Here is a 22716-nt window from a genome sequence, read left to right on the forward strand (position 1 = left end):
TCTGCCTCGAGTCCCTCAGGGAACAGGAGGCAAACACACCAGCAGTTGCTGAAGTTTTCTCAAGGGATCACACACACACTTTCCAATGTGCTCAGTGTCCCTGCTCTCCCACCCTGTACTGAGGTCAAGTGCGTGGAAATGAGAACCAGAGCTGCTACGTGGCCGCTGGGAGCGGGGCTTAGGTATCCCTCCCTAGCACCTCTCTGGAACCCTTCGGGCAAGAACAAAACCCTTGGAGCATCCTCTCAACCCGAATCTGCACTCTCATGGAACAGGGCTAAAGGGTTAGAAGCTAATTAAGAGAAAAAGAGTCCTAGCACCATGAAGCCCACCGGTGACACGCAGTGGCTGTGGGCATGTTCCACCGGCCTGCTCTCTTGAACCAGCATGGGGCACCCAGGTTTCACTGCCCTGGGAGGCCTCTTGACCCTGTCATGAGGCTTGCAGCTGGGGTGTTGGGACCTCAGAGCATTCAACTTTCTTAAGTGGTCTTGAGGGAAACCTGGGCTCTGTGTCTCCAAGCTTGGCTGGCTCACACTGCAGGCTAGATGGTAGAGACACTCTGGATCCTGCCCAAAGCAATGGTGGACAGCACCCTGGGCACAGCCCTCGGCTCCTGAGGCAGGCGGCAGTCCCATGAGCGTGCCTCCACTTCTGTCTCAGCCTTGGGGGAGCCATCTCCAACCTGCACCGAGGGGGCACCCTACCTGGGACTCGCACATGAAGTCAGGGTTAAAGCCAGGAACAGGCCGAGGAGTCTCCTTCACCCAGGCCTTCCCGCTGATTTTTGCCTTTCCGGACAAGTTCAGTGGGACATAGTCCTCGGGGATTATGTTTATGAGCAGTGTTGACACGACCTGGAGGAAAAGGGGAAGGCTGAGGGTAGAAGAGGAGCTGGGCCCTGTAGGCCTGCAACCACAAAGTGCTGCTCTCAGGCAGGCGAGAGGCAGCTCCCCTCCAGGGCACAGGTCACCCCGGACTCGCCCAACAACACATGAGAGGAGATGAAACACCAAGCAGCCCCTGCACTTGAACCAGACTCCCGAGCAGGCCAAAGGAAGAAAGGGGAGAGCAAAGAGTGCGTGAGGGTAGAAGCAGGGCCCGGCAGGAGTGACACTGCCAATACAGTAGGTCACTAAACTCCAAAGAGGAACGAGAGGAAGAAATGAACAAAGAATATTCAGACAACCAGGAGAAAGTCAGTAATATATCAGGAACAAGGATATACCTTTCAGTAATAAATGAATGTAAGGGGTCTCAATTCTCCAATTTAAAAAGTTATATCACCTGAATGGATTAAAAAAATTGGGGGTTGGGGTTGTGGCTCAGCCATAGAGTTCTTGCTTAGCATGTACAAGGCCCTGGGTCAATTCTCAGAACCACATAAAAATAAATAAATAAAATAAAGGTAGTGTGTCTAATTACAACTAAAAAATAAATATTAAAAAAATTCAAGACTCAAGACATATATATAGATTGAAAAAGAAAGAATAGAAAATGATATTCCAAGCAAACAGAATCTGAAAACAAGCAGGTATACTTATACTTATATCTCATAAAAGAGACTTTAAGACAAAATCAGAAGAGACAAACAGTTGCTATACATTGTTCAGGTGAACAATTAATCCAGAAGATACAATTATAGTTTGTATGAACTGAATGTTGGACACCCAGTTTTATAAACAAACACAAAGAGACCTAATAGATAGAGACAGGCCCCAACACTGCAACTGCAGTGACTTCAACACCCCACTCTCACCAGGCAAAACCAAGAGAACAACAGAATAAGCAGAGTTAAATTACACTCTAGATCAAGTGGATTTAACAGACAGCGACAGACTACCTCATCTGACAGCTGCAGAATTCACATGATCTCCGTCAGCACATGGGGCTCCGCCCAGAATAGACCACATATTAGTTCACAAAGCAAGTCTTACCAAATTCAAAGAAACTGAAAGCATACGCCACATCTCCTCTGATCACAATGGAATAAAATGAGAAATCAACAGCAAGAAAAATTCAGAAATCATACAAACACGTGGAGACTGATCAACATACTTTTGAACGAACAGAGGATCACTGAAGAAGTCAAAGGGGAAATTCAAAAATCCCTTGGATCAAATGAAAATGAAAGCACAACATACCAAAACCTATGGGATAGCGCAAAAAGCAAAACTAAGAAGAAGTTTAAAGTAATAAAAGCCTACATTAAAGAAAGAAAAAAAAAAAACAGAGAGATAGATCTCAAATAAATAACCTAATGATGCTGCATCTTCAAGGTCTCTGAAAAACAAGAATGAACCAACCCCAAATCAGTAGAAGAACAGAAATAATGACAATCAGAACAGAAATAGTGAAACAGAAGCTAAAAACAAAACCAAAAACCAACAACAATAACAAAAGCATAAATGAAACAAAGAGTTGGTTCTCTGGAAAGACGAAACTGACAAGCCTTTAGCTAAAGTAACCAAAACAAAGATTCAAGTAAGTAAATTAGAGATGTCAAAGGAGACACTCTACCACAGAAATTCAAGATATATTGAAAAATAAGTGCCAATAAATTGGAAAAATCTAGAAGAAATGAACAAATTTCTGTACATGTAGGACCTATGAAATTGAACCAAGAGAGTATTAAAAACGCTCAGGAAGGCTGTGGCCCAGTGGTGAGCGCTTGCCTGGCACGTGTGGGGCACTGGGTTCAAGCCTCAGCACCACATAAATAAACAATCAAAATAAAGATATTATGTCTATCTACAACTAAAAACTATCTCTAAAAACCAACCAAACAAAAAAACCTAAGTAGACCAACCAATAACAAATAATGAGATTGAATCAAAATAAAAAGTCTCTCAACAAAGAAAAGCCCAGGACCAGACCAGACAGCTTCTCTGCTGAATTTTAGCAAGTGTTTTTTTTTTTTTTTTTTGAGGAAATAAAAACAGAAAGGGAATGAACCAGGGACTGGGATTGTGGTTCAGTGGCAGCCTAGCATGTGTGAGATACTGGGTGCAATCCTCAGCACCACATAAAAATAAAATAAAGGTATTGTGTCCACCTACAACTAAAAAATAAATATAAAAAAAAAAAAGAGAAAAAAGGGAAGGAACAAAGCTCACTCCATGATTACCCTGCTACTGAAACCAGACAAGGACATGAAAAATGAAAACTATACACAAATATCCCTGATGAACACAGACTCAAAAATCCTCAATAAAATACATGCAAATTGGATTCAAGTGCACATTCAAAAGATCACATACCATGATGAAGTTGGTTTCATTCCAGGGATGCAAGGATTTTTAGGACTCAACATACGGAAATCAATAAATGTAACAGAGAACATTAAAAAAAAAAAAAAAATTCAAGGACAAAAATCACATGTTTATCAAAAAAAAAGAAAAAAAAAAAAAAAAGATGCAAAGAAATCACCTGGTAAAATTCAACATCCTCCATGACAAAGTTAGAAGCAAGGTCACAGCTCCACGTGAGAAAGGCCATGGAGGACAAGTGCACAGACAGCACAGTGAAGGGGAAGCAGCCTTTCCCCCAAGCTCAGGAGCAAGGCCAGGCTCCACTCTGACCTGTCTTACACGGCCAGAGCAATGAGTCAAGGCAGGGAAATAAAAGGTATTAAACAGGAAAAGAAGGAGTCAAGGTTCCCCTCTCTGCAGATAGGACTCTACACATAGAGAACCCTAAAAACTCCACCACTACTAAAACTGGTAAGTTCAATAGAGTAGCAGGATATAAAATCAACATACAAAATCCAGTAGCTTATCTCTATGCCATTAATGAATTCACTGAGAAAGGAATCAAGAAAAGTAATCCCATTTGCAAAAGACACACACATACACGACTAGCAATAAACCTAAGGATGTGAAAGATCTTTAAAATCAAACTACAAAACACTGAAGAAAGAAACTGGACACCAAAAGGTGGAAAAGATTGGGAGAATCACTACTATATAGCTATACTATCCAAAACTACCTGGATTCAAAGCAATCCCCAAATTAGCAATAATCCTAATAATACACATGGAAGCCCAAAAGATTCTAGATAGCCAATGCAATCCTGAGCAAAAAGAGCAAAGCTGGAGGCATCAAAATCCCTGATTTCAAGATATACCACAAAGCCACAGTTAACACAGCATGCTCTTGGCATAGAAACAGACACACAAACCAATCGAACAGAATAGAGGACCCATAAAGACATCCATGCATTTTCAGCCAACTGATTCCTCACAAAGATGCCAAGTATACACTTGGGAGAAACAACTATCTCATCAACAAATGGTGTTGGGCAAACTGGTTATCCACACTCTCTCTCTCACCCTGTACAGAAGGCAACCTGAATGGATCAAAGACCTTAATGCAGACCTGGAACTCTGAAAACTACTAGGGGAACACGGGGACACTCCAAGACAGCAGCACAGGCCACGCTGCCTGGGTAGGGCTCCAACAGCACAGGAAATAAAGCAAGAATTGACAAATGGGATCACAGCCAACTGTAAAGCTTCTGCACACAAAAGAAACGATAAAAAAAAAGAGACAGCCTGCAGCACAGGAGGTGGCTGCCAATTATCTGATGAGGGTTCCCATCTAGAATATGCAAAAAAAAAAAAAAAACCCCAAAATATTAAACCACACACACAATCAGCAATAAAACACAAGTAATCCAACCAAAAAATGACCTCAATACATACTTCTCAAAAGGAATAATACAAATGGCAAATAAATATGTGAAAATGTACTCCATAACTTCAGCCATCAGGGAAAAGCAAACCAAAACTACAATGAGATTCCATTTTACTCTAGTTACGTGGCTATTAACCAACCAATCAAAAATAACAAATGCAGGCGAGGATGCGGCGAGAAAGGAAACCCTTCTTACTAGATTTCACATCCAGCTAGAGCCACGAAGGTAGCGTAGCACAGTGAATGCAGCCGAGACCTGTGGAGCTGCAGGAGTCCGGCACTGACCCACACCACTGTCTGGTGCGTGACCAGGAGACACTGAGGAGCACTGCAGGACTTTTCAACAACAGCTGTCAAACGAACACGGGAGGGAGTGACCCCCCCACCCTGCCTCACTCCAGAGCCAGGCATGACAGGTGGACCCATGAGGCTATGGGCAACAGTGCAGGGGCAGGCAAACCGTCCCGCCACAGAGTGTAAGGTCCAGGGACTACGGAATGTTACAGAACCCACCATTAGAACTAGGGGAAAGGTAACCATTAAGTAGGTGCTTCCAATTCACGCATCTAGCAACGGACTGACACCAAAATACATGTTTTACAGCTCTTCCCTGGGCCTGGGAGACAGCTCAGTGGTAGGGTGCATGCTTAGCAAGGAGGAGGACCTTGGTGCAATCTCTAGCACCAAAGAACCCCACACAGACAGACCACAAGCCTTTTACCTACAATAAGACAATGACAGAATAGGGAACAGGCAGAAGACTCTAACAGGCCCTTCACAAAAGATGATATCCAAATGGCCACTAAGCACATGGAAAAACGAGAAGATGTCACTATGTCCCCATCCAGACGGCTAATCCAGTAGGCCCCAACCCCCAAGCCCCACCCGGCAGTAAAGCAGAGTTCTGCTGAGGATGGGGCAGCCAGAAGCTTCGTGCCCTGCTGGTGAGTCTCTCTCTGAAGCACTTTGGAAAAGTGAGATGGCCTCTGACCCGGCAGCTGTGTTCCCTGGTGTCTGCTTCTGAATGACACTTACCAACAAGACATGTGCTGGGGTTTCCGAGTAGCCCGGTGTGAAAGGCCAGCTGAAGACGGCCAGATGTCCACCCACCCAAGGAAGATGGACAAATGCAGGTGACACATGCACATGTGGGACACTACAAAGCAAGGACGACGACAGCCCACTGTGTGTGACCACACGAGTGGCATGGGTGGCTCAGAGGGAGGGCCAGCCATGCAACTCCACTCGCATCAGGTTCCAGACGCGGCCCCAGCTGCGCAGGGGCTAGAAGAAGGCTGGGGCTGGCCTGGGTGCCGGACACTTCCCCACGCAGTCGGGGGGAGGCTCACTCTGTGCCCTTCACGCAGCTGCCTGCTGGGAGCTGCGGAGACCTGCAGATGCTCTTTCTTTCTTCCTTCCTTCCTTTTTTGGCACTGGGAACTGAACCCAGTGCTCTGCCACCGAGCCACACCTACAGTCCTGTCCATTTGTTTGAGGCAGATTGCCCAGGCTGTCTTAAACCTGGGACCTTCCTGCTTCAGCTTCCCCAACAACTGATTACAGGGCTGCAGGCCACCACACCCACAAATGGGGCTGCAGAATAAACTCAGCTCTCCCTTCCTGACTTCAAGCCGGCCTTCTCTGCAGAACCCTTGGCCCCTGAAGGAATCCTCACCACGCAAGCGCTCCTGCCTTTCTCACCCACCTGCAAATAAACAGCCCGACATCCTCCCGGTGGGGGGGGGGGCACTGAAACGGGGAAGCAAGCATGAGTCTGTATTCTAATTTTGTTTGTTTCAAGTAACCATCACAACCCAGAAATATTTAAAAAGAGAAAGAAGCTGTCCCTGACCCCCCAAGGCAGCCTGCTGGGCTCTTCTTCCCACAACGCTTTCCCTGTGTGCCCGTGCAGGCTGCAGCGGGTGCCGAGAGCCCTGCGGCACCACCCACAGCACTCAGAATTGCCTTCCTAGCAGCTGGCACCACAGCAGGGGGTGTGCGTACCAGGCAGCTCTGATGCTGGGCAAGCTGGCTTTCTGCTTCTCCCAAGCAGCCTGCCCACAGCCCGATGCCGTCTCAGGCTAGACTCCCAGTCACAGGGAAGGAATCATCTGTGGGTTTGGCTATATATTCCCTGTCCGCTGTTTGGTTCTATTTTGAACACACTACTTAATTTTTAAACAAAATACTATTAAATTCAAGACAATAATTACATACAAATCCACTGACTTCCAAGATAATGCGATGGCTTATAAAATAAAGACAAATAAATAGGAATAATAGAGGGACAAACACAAATGGCAAACTAAGCCAGGAGTTGCAAACCATGGCCTCCAGGCCAGATGTGACCTACTGTACTACCTACTTCTGCAAATGAAGCTAAGCTGGGCCATGACCATGTCCTTCCATTTCCACACTGTCCTGGGCTGCTTTCCGGTTACAGTGGCAGACCTGAGTAGCTGCAGCCCAGAAGATGGACAGCAAAGCCAAAAATAAGTACTTCCTGGTCCTTACGGAAAACACTAATCCCCGAGAACGCTGATCTGTACAAAAATTTCAAACTGCAAAATTCCCCATCCAATCTGCTAACTCAATCTCTATGACTGGTCAGGATAGAGCATGTGACCTGATTTAGCCTCCCTCAGAACTAGCAGCAGCATGAATATGCACCGGTTTTCAAAACACTGGACACCGGGCGAGGAAGCACACAGTCAACAGGGACACAGCAAACTCAAACCACCTACCAGACAGACCATTTTCAACCCCTAACACAAGTCTCAATAAATTTAAAAGAATTAAAATCATCACAGGTATGGTCTCTGGCCACAAAGCAATCAAATTGGAACTCAGTATTGAGATACTGGGAAAATCCTTAAATATCTGAAAACAAAATATGGTACTTAAAAATAATTCACGGTCAAAAAAATCAAAGTATTCTGAAGTGGACAAAGGTTTTAATATACCATGAGTTGTGAAATGCCTCTTAAGCAGAATATAAGTAGGAAACTTACTCACAAAATGTCTATATTTTAAAAGAAGATCTTAAAATCATTAACTTCAGTTTCAATCTGAAATAACTAGAAAAAGAGTAGAAACCCAAAGCCAAAATGAAAGTTAATAAAGATCAGAGAGAAATCAGTGAACCAGAAAACAGAAGGCCAGAGATGTCAGTGGAACTAAAAACCGGTTCTTCTAAAGCAATAAAACTGATAAACCCTAGACAGACACATCAGGAACCGAGAAAGACACACCACCAATGTCAGAGTGAGAGAGATGGAAAAGGATGACAAAGAAACACCACGGACAACCTCATGCTGTGAGTTCAACGACTCAGACGGAGTCGCACAAATCCTTGAAAGCTCACTCAAGAAGAAACAGAAGCCCGAATAGCCACATATCTGTCCTGGTCCAGTCTGTGCTGCTGCAACACACCACAGGCAGGGGATTCATAAGGAACAGGAATGGATTTCCTTCCAGTTCTGGAGGCTGGGAAGAAGGCACATGCAGCCCAAACTCATCCTTTATAAAGACTGACTCCCATTGTTGGGTAGAAGGTGGGACAAGGGGAGGAGGCTCCCAGCTCCACCCAGAACCCTCCCAACAATCCACCTGAAGCCCTTTCCTGGGGTTAAAGTGAGGAAGTCAGATGACCAGAAGGGGACTTGACCTCTAGTCTTGGGCTTCCACAACAGCCCAAGGGACTGTCCAAGGGTTAACTTATTGCTAGTTAATGTATTATTAGCATTGCAGTTGGCTATCCTTCTGTGCCATTTTCTACAGGAAAAAGGAACTTATGCAGGGGTAGTAGAAATTACATAAAATTCAGCTGTCAATCAAGCTGCCAATCAACCCCAAGTGCACCAAGGGAAGCAGGTGGGGGGCACTAGTACAACCCAATAAAAGCAAACTCCACTGTGCAGGTGGGTCCTTGAGCCACTTCACAGCTCCACCCACTCTGCTCTCGCAGTGTTACCTTTACCTCTGGTAAACCTCTGCCCTGCCTGCCAGTTTCTGGCACCTTGCACGATTCTTTGCTCTGGATGCCAAGAAGCTGGACCTGAGCCCCTGGAGACCCCGCCCCGGTGCCAGTGACCCCACAACAGCAGCCAGAATCCATTCAGGAGAGCAGCCCCCGTGGCCCCGTGGGCTCACGGCTGTTCCGTGGTGCTGCAGACAGAGCCAGGGCCTCTCTCACACAGGCCAGGCAGGCGCCCACCACTGACGGACCCCAGGTCCCGCTTCCTGATCAGGAGTCCAATTCCCTGTACATGAACTTTTGCAGAAGTGTTCAAAACAGCAATCTATTAAAGAAACAGGAATTCAATAAAACATCCTTCCCACACCTAAGTCAAACAAACTTCTTTTCTTTTTAAAGTTAAAACCATCATACAAAGAAGCTCTAGGGCCAGATGCTGACGCCAGTGATTTTCAACAAGCATTTAAGGAAAAAATGACATCAATTTTACACAAATTCTTACAGAAAACGGAAGAGGGAACACATCCCAACTTATTCTCTGATACCCAACTCCAGATACCAAAACAGCACACTTAATAACAGACACTATTCTATGACGCCTAATACCGTGACTCCACAACCAGACAAAGATATAAGACGACTGTTGTCCAATAGCCTCAGGAACAGAGATGCAAACTCCATGCTGAACAAAACAGCAGCAAACTGAATCTAACAGAATCTCAAACAAGGACCAACAGAAGTGTATCCAGGATGAACCTCACCCACTGAGATCCCCCGGAGAGCAGGAAGGGCGGGAGAGACCACCCTCCTGACCCCTGGCTACAGAGGAGGAGCCAAGGCCCACAGTGAGGAGCAGGAGCTGCCGGGCGGGCAGCTGAAGGCAGAGGCCAGCCGAGAGTGGAAAACACAACTGTCTCACTCTAGTGTCACACACAGTGACTCGGTCACCTCCAGAGAAGTATGGTGTGGCGCTCTGGAGTTGGGAAGTCCGGGATGAGTGTCTTTGGTCTCCCAAGTGTGAGATCACCACCTCCCTCCCGCAGACCACCAGCTGCAGGTTGGCCATGAGAGGTGAATCTGGTGAGGCATCTACTGAATTCAGCAAAGCTCTTGTCACATCCAGCAAATGTCACCACTGCTGCCACCAACGTGGCTGTGACCAGCATGTTTGGGTTACAGTAGGTCAGAAACAGAGGACAGAAACCACTCAGATCTAGGGATCCCAAACGAACAGACAGACTGATTAAGGGTTTTGGTTTGTTGTGTTTTGCGGCCCTGAGGAAGGAACCCAGGGCCTCCTTCATGCTAGGCAAGCACTCTACGCTGAGCCACACCCCAGCCTCAGGCGTCTTCCCTGCCTCTGTTCTGGGAAGGTCACCTTTCTCACCCACACCGACTCTTTCCACTTACCTGCTTCCCGGTCCACAGTGGAAAGGGCTTCAGGATGGCAGGAGGAAGAAGCTTCACGCGCCCCGCTTTGTCTGTGAGTCCTCGGTACAGCAACTCCACGTACTGTTCCCGGGTGAAAAAGCAACCTCGAGTGGTCATGTTTGCACCTGAAACCATGTGATCCTGGATCAGCCCTGCTAATGGCTGTCCATCCTGTGAACCAAAACACGAGAAGGACAAGATGGACTCCAAGCCAACTCTAGTTCTTAATCACAGGCTCAGAAGCCACCTTCTAGATAGAAAGAGCCCACCTGTAGCTCCCATAACACCCTGCTCATGCCTGTACCAGGCTTCCCTAGCCGTGACCACTGATGATTCCTGCTCTGGCCAGTCGGCCACTGTCCTGTGTGAAAACCACTTAGAACTTGTTCAGCTCCCCAGGCCTTCAATGCCTAATACCATCTGGTTCTAGTTACTCCAGCACATTTTTGACATTTATGCATAAATCTGGTCTGGCTGATGGTAGCTGCAAATTTGTTTTTTTACTTTGGTTTTGTTTTAGTATTTTCACACACTTCTGGCCTGGTTCTCCTACCTATCAATCATCCATTCAACAAGTACTTGCTGAGAGCCTACTGTACACATGGAGGCCCACGGGCCCACTCCATGGACCAAGCAAAACACAAGGAACAGCCAGGCGGGAAGCACACACTGACCAACACGTGTCCCATGGGCATGGGATGCAATCCCAGGACAGGCCATAATGTGGGTGGGTGGAAGGGGGCGCTGCCAGGAGGCTAGGGCCCAGGCAGGTCCTGGGTAGGGCGCCAGAGGGCCTTGCCTGCACAATGTCCAAAGTGCCGCATATGGCTCAGGGTGGGCCCTGCAGACCACAATCTAACAGAGGCCCAAACAGGGACCTCATCAAGCCCAAAGTCTGGTGGCACAACACTTGAGTGTTTGAGACCGCAGGCCCTGGGTTGCACCTGTCAGGCTCGCGTGCATGACAACAGAAGGCACACTCAAGCCAAAAAGTCACCATGCTCATCAGGAAGAGGCAGCTTTCAGACTTTCCCATGATTAAGGGAACTTGAGGAAACCTGAGCTTGGCTCTGAAGACCTCTCATCTGATTATTATTAAGTCATAGCCAATATTATGGCCAAGTTCCTAACGAAGGCGGAATTGCACCTACAGAGAAGCAACAGGAATCTGACTGCACATACCAACTGTCAAGGGATCTAAATAGGACAGGAATGGGTTCTAGAGAACCCCAAAGCCATGATTCCAGATGAGCTGAGAAGGAGCCGTGGGCGCAAGGGTGTAAGGCAAGATCAGGGCACACGGCCCTTCCAAAAAGGCTCCGAGTTCCTTCGCTCCCGCACCAAAGACAGTCTTGTTGGGCTTGGGGGAAAATCCAGACCAACATTATGCATTTGACTTATCCACAGTCCTCTGGGGAAGACACAGACTTTGTTTTTCCTTGTAAAGAACATAATCGGGAGTTACACGTGAGAACATAATTATGGTGCCTTCTCTCAGTGCAGACTCACACATGACTGGAAAATTACTAAAAGGGTCTTCAATACAATAATCACAAGTTCTCAGGAGGAATGCAGATTAAAACTATTGCTAAAGATGTACATGTAATCCCATTTGGGATTAGCTGGTGTGTTAGTCAAGCCTGTAATCCCAGCAGTTTGTGAGGCTGAGGTAGAAAGATCACAAGTTCAAGACTGAACAACTGAGAGAGACCCTGTCTCAAAATAAAATTAAAGCTGGATGCAGGGGTGTACACATATAATCCCAGCAACTTGGGAGGCTTAAGCAGGAGGATTTCAAACCAAGGCCAGCCTCAGGAACTTGGTGAGGCCCTGTATCAAAATAAAAAGGGCTGAGGATGCAGCTCAGTGTGAGAGTTTGCCTTACACATGTGAACCTTGGCTTCCTGCCCAGCAGAGGGAAAAAAACACCTGATTCAAAACCCAGAAAATTCTCAGCTATCTTGTTCCACGACATCACAGCAAAATGACATTAAAATTAATGTCTCTGGTCAGAATGCTTAGATAACAGAATACTTTGTGTCTTGAATTTGCTAAGGAAAAGTCAGGAAGCTTTGTTTAAAAGCTTTCCACAGAATTGGGCGTGGTGGAGCATGCCTACAATCCCAGCATCTTGGGAGGCTGAGATAGGAGAATCAAAGCCAGCCTCAACAAACAGGAGAATCAAAGCCAGCCTCAGCAAATTATCGAGATCTTAATCAACTCAGTTGAGAACCTGTCTCAAAATAAAATATAAGAAGGGCCGGGGATGTGGCTCAGTAGTTAAGTGCTCCTGTGTTTAATCCCTGGTACTAAAACCAAACAAAATCCCCACATCTCCAGAGTGTTGACCCTCAAAAAGCACAACGAACAGAAGGAGGCAGTTTAATCTCAGAGAAATGACGGCATTTGCTGGTAAGTGGGTGAAAATGCCCGACACCAAGCTGTGTGACACAGGCCAGCCTGAGAAAGTCAAGAGCAACGTTCCCCTGTCTGTGGAAGGCAGAGCAACACCAGGGAAAGAGGTGGCAGGAGAAGATGGGGTATCAAAAGACATGGGGCGATCAGGAGAGCAGCAGAAGCAGAATGAGAGGGAGGAAGGGCAAGGGGCAGAAACTGGGAACTAAACAACAGCAGCTAATTCCATACAGGTGTGAAGGTACCAGAAGGAATTCCAGCTCTGGGTCTATGCAGAAAATGCCAATCCAGCTGGGAGCCGTGGCACACGCCTGTAGTCTCAGTGGCTTAGGAGGCTGAGGGAGGAACATTGAGAGTTCAAAGCCAGCCTCAGCAAAAGGGAGGTGCTGAGCAACTCAGTGAAACCTTGTCTCTAAATACAATAAAAAATAGGGCTGGGGGTGTGGCTCAGTGGTTGAGGGCCTGAGTTCAATCCCCAGTTATGCCCCCCCCACAAAAAAATGAAAAAGAAAATGCCAATCAAACATAAATAAGGGAGTGAAAAAAAGATTAACACAGGAGAGGACAGAGAATGGGGAGAGAAAGGGAAGGGGGGGGTGGGGGTTGAAATCAAATTCCTTGCATGTATTATTTTGTCACAATGAACCCAAATACCGTGTATAATTATAATGCTCTTAAAAATAAATAAACGAAGTTTAGTTGTTTTCTTGGGAAAGAAACGGCTGACATCCCTTTTGCCTCACTTTTTAGTAAGTCGACACCATGAAACTCTACCTGATACACACAGCCAACAATAAAGTACCCTTTCATCTGGTTCTATGATCAGTTAAGGAAGAGAACTTCAAAACGGTATAAGGGAAATTAAGACAACACCAACAAAATGACCAAAATACCTGGCACACGTGAGCCCTGAGTTTGATCCTGATATCACAAGAAGAAAAAGACCAGTTTAATCAAACTGACACTTGTCATCTCAGGACCCTGTCACCAAAGACATGTTGCATTTTCATAACCTTGAGCAAAAATAAGGGTTCCACTTCTTGGTATTTATGCTAACGACTGGATTTTATGGTCAAGCGTCAAAAAGCTTGTTTTCTGACAAAAGTGAAGAGAACTCTCAGGCCTAGGATGTGAGCTCACCCACCTGGGCTCCCGGGGCGCACAGACGACGGGCCCTGTGCTTGGCAGGAGACGGGGCGCGGGAGCCTCCTGCTACTCTGCACCCACTCACTTACATCCGGTGCAGAGCCCCACCTCACTGGCTCGGGACTGCAGAATGCCTCCAGTCCCCACACAGCCAATGGCCACAGGTTGCTCCCCAGCATCTGTTGCTTCCTGGGAGAGTCCCCGGGGGTGAAGTGGCCGTTTTGGAGGGGTCTGCTCCGTGCTCCCACCCACCCCTGCCACGACAGGGGCTAAGCTCATGTGCAGTGGCACACAGGAGCTGGATGGAGCCCTGGCCTCCACACGGGCTGGCGGGCTTCTCTCTTGGCGCTCCACCAAGGCCGTGGAGAGGCTTGGCAGGATAATGTCAGCGACGGGACACCTTTAAGCTGCTACCACTGCTGCAGCTGCTCAACTGCGATCACTGATGGGAAAGGACCACAGGGCATTTCCTGTCAGCGCGTCTCTTTCTCCAGCTGCCCAGTGACCGAGTTGGCCTTCAGCACCGTCCTGCCTTCCCCTTTGGCTCCCACGAGAGCAGGACTCCTGGACACCTGGGAGGGACCACTCCCAGGGGGCATTTGCGGGTAGCCCAGGACCCCTGGGTCGAAGCCTGCACATGGAGACCTGGGGGCACCCCATCCGGCCCCGCCCAGGGGAACAGCACCTGTGCTTCGAATCCCACGGCCAGTCCTGCCAATCTCCCCACAACCCAAGTCAATGACGCACAACTGGGAATTGTTGCGCCTGGCAGGGCCTCGGACCTCTGCGCAGGTGGAGCACCCTACCTGTTCTGTAACCCCGCCCAGCTCCGGTTCCTCCCTAAGCACTCCCGACCCTGGAGCAGGTCGGCCAGTGGCCCAGGCGAGGCTGCCTCCTTCCCCGTCTGTAGGGACAGCTGTGACCCCATGGACTGCCCCTGATGTGAAGCAAGAGATTCAAGGAGAGGATGCCCTCAAGTGCTGCAAGGGTCAAGTCGCCTCCTAAAACCCGGGCGAGTCACAACCCAGAGGACCAGAGTTGGCGATGGTCACCGCACTCAGATGCCGATGCTTGCCAGGGGCCAGTGAGCCATGGAATCCAAACCCAAGTCAGCACCAGACAAGCCCTGCTGTGCAGCTGCTGAGCTGGCTTCCCAGGACGGCCAGACGACGTCAGAAAGCCCAGCTGCTCTCCTACTGAGGCCCTTCCCTACCTGTAGGCCACTGCAGGGCTGAACACCCACCCGGAGGGACCCAGCCCTCTGTCCCGTGGGCCCTGCCCTGGAGTGGCCCAAGGGGCCCAGTGCAGAGTGCCCCATCCTGCTGGCAGTGCCTGTGGAGGCCGTGGGGCCTGGCCTACCTTGGGAACGAGGTACTGCTGGTCAGTGCAGGCCAGCACCCGGGCCTCGGCCCGGCCCAGCTCGCTCTGGGGGAAGTGGGCGTTCATCTCGTCGCCATCAAAGTCAGCGTTGTAGGCCTTGCAGTTGGCGTAGTGCAGCCGCAGGACCTTCTCCCCCGGTAGGACACGGGCGTGGTGGGCCTGGATGGAGGGCCTGTGCAGGGTGGGCTGTCGGTTCAGCAGGAGGATGTCCCCATTCTTCACATGCCGGCACACCTGGGGTAAGGCAGACAGCAGGTTGGCCAGGGGAAGTCAGTGTCCCTGCCCCTCAGGGGTCACCTGACCTCGGCTGAGTGGGCTCTACCTGCCATAGGCTCCAGCCAACTAAATACAAAGCCCTAGAAATCTGAGAAACGCTCTGGGCCCTGGCCCTGGCCCTGCAGAGCCCACGTTGGCTCTGTGCTCACAGGCCCCAGGAGCAGGTGAGGCCACAGTCTGTCTGATAACTGCCACTTCTTCAGGGACATGCAGCCTTTCCAGGGTCCTGCGTTCCCGAGACCTCATCTTGAGAGTCATGGACATGAGTCCTGAAGGCCGAGGGCCTGTGTGGAGGCAAGGAACCCCCCAGGTCTGAATGGGCCTACGGTCCTTTCACCCCTCAGTCACGTAATGTGTGATTCTACTGTGGTTCCTTCCACGTTTTAGAAGCAATGAGCCGACTTCACACGGCACGGCCAGGGCAGGAAGACAGGAGTCCGACTCCCAGGCGCACGCCCCCTGCACACGTTTTCTGCATTTGAAAAATCAGTAAGATGCCAGGCCTGGTAGCTCCAGCAGTCCCAGCCAGCTGGGAGGCAAGATGGGAGGGCCACTTGAACTCATGAGTTTAAGACCCCTCTGGGCAACGCAGCCCTGCCTCCAAACAAATAAAACAAAAGGTATAAACTGTCTCAGTTGTGTGGGGACGCTGTTTTGAAAATAACGATCAGACCATTTGAACCGCATTTCCTCGGAGCCTTGCTGAGCAGAAACAGCGCCAGACTGAGCTGCAGACTCCATGCACATGGCAGCGCTCACAGCAGCAAGACTCAGAGTACCGGGAGCCTGAGGAGGGGCAGGACATCATAGGGTGCATGCGCGCAGAGGCTCCTTCGACACACCAGCCTATAAATGGCGACAGGGACGTATGGCAGCCAGATCAAAGACCCAGGTGGACATGAGCAGCAGGACAGAACAATCCACACCTGCCTCCTGGCACACCTGGGCACACAGGAAGGACGAGGGCACAGGTCAGCACCTGACCCGACGCCTCAGGACGCCTCCTCTCATGTGCACGGGTGCCATTTCCATGCAATTTTTAAAAGACCTTCAGTTACTTTTGAAGAAAGCAAGAAACAGTGTACAAGCAGTGTTCTCATCATGGAGTGAAAACCAAAGGCAGACTGGAGAGAGCAAGAACCGCGTGTGATTTACCCTTGAAGACAACTTCCCAAGTCCACCAGTAGCTGGTCCCTCTGACAGCACCCAAGGCCTGCAGAGCCTTCTACCATCTCACGTTCACGACCAGGCTTCCCAAATAACACCCCACAATGACACCCAAAACAACTGCATAAAGCTGAACTCTAAAGCATTTAGAATTCATTTTTTTCTACTAGGAACTAAACCCAGTGGTGCTTTACCACTGAGCCACATCCCCAGCCCTTTTTATTTATTTTGAGACAGGGTCTCACTAAGTTGCTGAGGCTGGCCTTGAACTTGCAATCCTCCTGCCTCGGCCTCCTGAGTCACTAGGATTACAGGTGTGCACCACAGTGCCAAGGTCCACCTCAAGCATTTTGAAGGGCCCTCCTTAGCAGCCCATAGGAACTGGGTGATGGGCACTTGGTGATAACTACCCCTACCCTGAATCTCCTCCAGGTCACAGCAGACAACAGGCTGGGGGAAACAACAGATAGCTCAAGCCTAGTGTCCTCTCACGTTGCCCACGTTGATGAGGCTGCACTGGAGAGGCCAGAAGGTGCTTCGCCAGCCTCCTGCTTCCTGGCCTGCTGGCCTCAGGAAACGGAGAGAGCAAACCTTCCCACACCAAGTCTGTCTTGTTACGGCTCCCAGAGGAATTTGAGCCTTCCCTTCCCCACATTTCCACAGAGATCTCAACCCAGGGTTCCCGTGGGCATGTGCCCAGGGCACTGGCTGCGTCAGATAGCCCAAAGTCATCTTCCTTCAGCCTCTCTAGGGAGCAGCTCCCAGACTTGTGGCTTAGGCCCAAAAGCCTAGGACCTGAGTCCAGCCAACTCCCTGCATCTGGGAAGGCCTGCAGGCCAGTCTGACAGACAGCAGCCAACCCAAACAGACACCGCAGAGGACAGGCACTCCCCTGCCAAGACAAACCCAAGACCTTTCCTTTCTCTCATCTGTAAACAAATATTGTAGTGAAAATCAGCATGCCCTAGTGTCCAGGTCAGTCTCCAGGCAGGCCTGGGGCCAAGGCTGACCTCTGCAGCGCTGGGCAGGGAGTGAGCTAAGGCCATGCTGTCCATTCCCTCCTGCTTCGTGAGGCCCAGGAGAAAGGTCAGTTTCCTACCTCACAAAGGAATGGAGCCCAGCCTCTCTCCTTCTTACCTATCTGCTGTTCACTCTCACCAGACCTCAGTCTGTCCTGCCCAGTCGCCTCCTGTCCTCAGCCCTGCCCTAATCTTTAGGTAACACAATAACCAAAGTCTTGAAGTGACCACCCAGAAGACTGGTGTTTAACTCCATGAAGCAGCAGCACCGGGGCATCATGGAGACGGCGGAATACGGAGCAGGCTGTCCTGAGTGCACAGGTCTTGATGGAACAGCCACTTCTTTTTTTCCCCAGTACTAGGAATTGAACCCAGGGGTGCTTGGCCTCTGAGCCACATCCCCAGCCCTTTTCATTTTGAGACAAGGTTTCACTGAGTTGTCCAGGTTGGCTTGAACTTGTGATCCTCCTGCCTCAGCCTCCTGAGCCCTGGGATTACAGGCATGTGCCCCCATGCCCAGCTCTGTTTTTCTTTTATAAAGTCCCTTCCTATCTTTGCCTCTGAGTCTGATCATCAGATCCAATGTGGTCCTCACACCTCAGAGCCTCCTACACCTCAAGCTGGATCTATATGCCACAAGGTGGTGTCCTAAGTGCCTCCTACACGCAAGGTGCTGGGGAAGGGGCGCAGAACACACCCTTCCCTGGAACTCCTGGGATGCAGCAACTCCAGGGAAAGGAGCTGGTGCGCAGGTGGTGAGGACAGAGCAGTGGAGAGATGAGGAGGGATGTGGGAGCGGCCAGCTGGCACCTGGTTTCATACATACACTTCTACCAGCAGAGACACCATTCACCTGCAGCCTATGTGGCCAATGAAGCTGGGAATCGTACTCTGATTGAGGGGGAAAAGGGGCTTTGCTGAGACCTGCACGTTCCACCAGAAGGCCAGGCACTCAGGAGGCAGAACAAGCCTACGAACCTGAACACAAATCTCACCTCAAGAGAGAGCTGAGAGGTGACCTGGTATCTGTGTGCCGGGGAGAGTGTCACTCCACCTGAGCATAGCCATGAGACAGGAGAGCAGGAGGCTTAGCAGAGGCCTGCAGGCCAGCAGCCTTGGGGACAAGGCCAAGAGTATGTTACTACCTGTTCCTTCAGAGTCTCTACAAGGCCACTAGAAACTGGAGCACTTGAACCCACTGCCAAAAAGGAACCAACCAGTCAGCCACACCTAGTGCAGGCAGGCCCTAGGTTAACCCAAATCGAATCCACCTTGTCTAGCAACCTCTGCCTCTGTGGCCTGGCGAGGGCAAGTGGCCTCCCCTCCCAGCAGAAGGGTGCCTACCAGGCAGGCAGCCCTGAGGCCCCCAGCAGAACTGCTGTCACTCACACACTCTCCCCAGTGGGACACGACTGTGATAGCACCATGAGTGGGTATCACCACTGCCCCAAACTGAGGCACCACCTAAGACTCGTTGCCAGGAGTCTCCTTGGCGTAGAGCACTTCTTAAGGTGCAGCATGGAGACCTCTCTGGAAACCCCATAGAGCAAGGTGCCTGAGCCCTACCCCGAGCTCCTCACACAGCACAAGGAGTGCCCATTTCTCAGACACTCTGGGGATGCTGCCCCTGCTGATGTGACGCCACCCTCTGAGCAGCCCTAGGCGAAGGCAGCATGGGGGAGCCAGATAGGAGCTGTCTGGGCCCCTGACCAAACTTTCCCACTACTCACAATTTTTGTCCCCTGGGGCTTAGGTGCCCCTGTGGCTGGTGTCAGGAGCTGTTTGGCCACGGCTTCACGCTGGGTTATGTCCACGGCGCTCAGGGCTGTGCGACTGCCATCCTCATTGATGACCATGGAGGCTCCCGGGTGCACATTGGGACCATTGATGACTGCCTGTCTCAGTTCCTGGACATTCCAGGGGGTCACTGGCTGAGGGTAGGTCAGTTTTGTGGCAAACACCTAGAAACAAGGAGTAGGTACAGAAATTCAGGTCACAGGGTCTGCCCAAAATCTGCTTCCACAGTCTGTATGACATGCCCACGATATGCAGAGCAGTCTGCGTCGTCCAGAGAATCCTTTAGCCACCGAAGCAATGTCCTGTCTGCACCTGCTCTCCTATGGGAATGCACTGGCCTCCTCCTCCAGCAGTCTAAGGAGCATGACCGAACGCTACAATTTACCCAGTAAAACATTTTTAGCACATCATTAAATTTTATCCTTCCGTCTTGTGCCAATGAGTTCAAAGCACCCACAGCAGGGTTTAAAGCAAGAGTCGCTTACAGGAGATGGGTGGCAGACACCTGCCCGGAATCCCACACACCCCTCCTGCCCGTAGACACCACAGGATAAAAGCACAGACATGGCATCGGGAGCCCTGCCTTCAGCAGTTCCACCAGCCGCTGCAAGCATGGAGGCGCTCGAGATGAGGCGGCTTTGCAACTCTGACTCATGAGAAGATGCGGGTGCCCCAGTGACACGAGGCTGCGAGACGCCCCAGGGAAGAAGGCGCTCCCTAGCCAAGTGAAGCCCCAGCTGCTGGACATAGTGTACGAATCCCTCCAGGACAGCAGAGGCAGCTCCTCCAGACTTTGCCAAGGTGTTCTGAGGCCTCCTGCTCCCTGCACTCTCCACCCTGACAGTGCTGACACAGCTGTGTGGCTACCACCTGCCTCCACCCTGGGAAACAGCTTTGAGAAGGAATGTGCCGTCTCCCTGCCCGAGCTCTGCCTCCGGCTCTGGACACCTACCAGCAGTGCTATGCAGGAGGGCTGTGCTGGGGGGGCCCACCTGCTCTTTCTAGCTACCCTTAGGAACGTTCCCAGGCCTCCGTGGCCCTGAGACGTGGAGCAGGTTGAAGGCACCCAGCGGGTAACCTCAGAGCCACTCCTCGGGGTACGAGCCATTATTACCACATGAACTCAGATGTAGAAGAGAGAAGCCCACCAAGAACCCTGTGGAGGAAGTGAGACCACACTGGAGGTCTCCCTAATGCCGGGGAGGCTCCAGGCACCGTGAGGTCAAAGCCAGCAGGGCAGCTTCCACTTCTGGCCACAGAGGGCGACCAATAGGCCTGAAGCCTCTCCTCCCTGGGCTGGGAGGAGTGGCTTTGTAGACTTTCCTTGCCCTGGCCCAGCCTCTGGATCAAGGACAGTGGCAGTGGGCGTAGGACTAAACCATCCCTGCCTCCTGACACATCACATCCTTGCCCAGGAAGCTTGTGTGTGTCCCAGAGACAGCTCAGCTGTGCTCATTACCAGCACCTCGAGAGGTTGGTGGGGGTGTGTGTGTGCAAGGAAACGTGACTGCCCAGAAGGAAGCAAACCACCTCCACCTGACTGACCTCAAGGTCCATCAAGGGGAAGTCGATCAAAGGGCTGCTGCTAATGAGCACACGCTCGGACTAGGGGGGAAGTGAGAAGAGGAAGCCTGCTCACCCAGGGGACACTAATGGGTGGGGGACAAGGCACTGACAGCAGGGGCAGCTGAGGGCGGGCAGCGCACAGGTCTACTCTGGGTTCTCTCCAGTCCCCGGCCAGGAAACAAGGGCATGTAAGCTGACGGGAAGGAAATCCCCTTTGCCCCCTTCCTCTCCTGTCACGCCCTCATTAAATGGGAGACTAGACAGAGACAGGGGAGCAGGGGCCTGTGATGTGGCAGGCGTGGGTCCCCTCGTGTGCAGGTGTCTGGAGGCCATCAGGCAGCCTCGAGTCCCCCCAAAGCACTTTTCCCACATGGGAAGAGATGGGCACCACCCCAGCTGAGCCACTGTGGCTTCCTGCACCGCCAGCAGCCCTCCTCGGCACCACTGCCTACAGCCCGCAGTTCCCAAAACACGCACCATGGGAATCCCGATCTCGTTGGTGTTGATGTACATGTCTGGGCAGATGACAGAGCGGGCCGCGTAGTCTACCCGCTTGCCCATCATGTGCTTTCGGAACAGGCCTTCTTTCTTCTCCAAGATCTGTATGGAGCGAAAGCCCACCGGAAACATCGTTTAAAAATTTCACTGTTTATTGCTTCCTTGTTTCAACATTATTCACCTCGTCAGCCAGTAACGGGAATCCAACCCATGCTCACCTGTCTGATGCCAGGGTACTTTTCCATCATGAGTTTGTCCATCTCACTGTCAAACACAATGTTGACGTGGCTCTGAAGGCGAATCCAAATGTTGTACAGCTTGTCTGTGAGAGTCTGGCCTGGAAGTGTACTTAAAAAGGACCGGTCCATAGCCACCAAAGAGTCTTTTTCCTGGGAAAAATAAGGCCAAGAAAACAGGGATGGTGGGGGAAAACCCAGGTTGGCTTCTTTTACTTTTCTTTCCTCTCCCAGTCCTGACAAACACGCCCTGAGCTGCCTCTGAACGGAGGGACAGGTGGGAGTGCTGAGGAGCCTGTCTTCCCAGTGTGCACCATGGGCTGCAGGCTCGTCACGCGCCCACCAGCTTCTCTGTGGGTAAGATGAGCTCAGTGTGGACACAGGCTTCCTTCTCAGGGCAGATGCTGAGCACCAAAAGCTGGTGCCCAAGGAAGGGGAACCCAACTTTTTCCCACATCCACACTTCTCTGGAAGCTGTTATCTTGCCACATAACTAAGTTGCATATGGAATTTCAGTTTTAATTATGGTTTCAGAAAAACTTAACCCGATGTACTTATAAAAAACGAAGGCAGAACAATTCCTGAAGAGGAATAATGTTTGCCTCAGTGTTCTATGCCATTATGATTAGGTCCCTAAATGGGCTAAGTTGCTGGCTAATTCCTAGGCCTCTGAGTGTTCAAGCAATGAGCACTCGAATATTTCCGGCTTTTTTTTTTGGTACTGGGGATTGAATCCAGGGGTGCTTAATCACTGAGCCACATCCCCAGCCCCTTTTAAAATATTTTGTTACAGACGGGGTCTTACTGAGTTGTCGAGGCTGGCTTTGAACTCGTGACCCTCCTGCCTCAGCCTCTCAAGCAGCTGGGATTACAGGTATGGCCCCTGTGCCTGGCCAGAAAATTTGGATATTTCTGCCCTGGTTCTGTCTTTTCCTCTTTTCCCTCTACCAGCACAGGGGAGATAAATACACAGAGGCCACAAACTGCCCTATAGCACCACCTACTGCTGGTGGCTGGCTACCACCTGTTCCTCTCTGGCTGCACATGATCCAGGAGACAATCACCTGAGTCCTCCAGTATGGGTCACATGAGAGAAGAAATCTATGGGGGGGAGA

At 50.4% G+C, this 22716-nt stretch overlaps 1 protein-coding gene across 3 annotated transcripts in view; it reads right to left on the reverse strand.

Moving 5' to 3' along the window:
- Positions 1-22716, reverse strand: part of Polr1a (RNA polymerase I subunit A) — a 61539-nt gene that overhangs the window by 22940 nt on the left and 15883 nt on the right. For all 3 annotated transcript variants that reach the window (XM_015506356.2, XM_048787789.1, XM_048787790.1), the window contains 6 exons: positions 21584-21754; positions 21345-21467; positions 19235-19465; positions 15022-15276; positions 10081-10272; positions 708-857 (listed from right to left, as the gene is read on the reverse strand). In XM_015506356.2, coding sequence (XP_015361842.1) covers positions 708-857; positions 10081-10272; positions 15022-15276; positions 19235-19465; positions 21345-21467; positions 21584-21754 — 1122 coding nt within the window. The remainder of the gene's footprint in view (positions 1-707; positions 858-10080; positions 10273-15021; positions 15277-19234; positions 19466-21344; positions 21468-21583; positions 21755-22716) is intronic.

This window comes from Marmota marmota, unplaced genomic scaffold, assembly GCF_001458135.2.
Source record: "Marmota marmota marmota unplaced genomic scaffold, marMar, whole genome shotgun sequence".
Classification (NCBI taxonomy): Eukaryota; Metazoa; Chordata; class Mammalia; order Rodentia; family Sciuridae; genus Marmota; species Marmota marmota.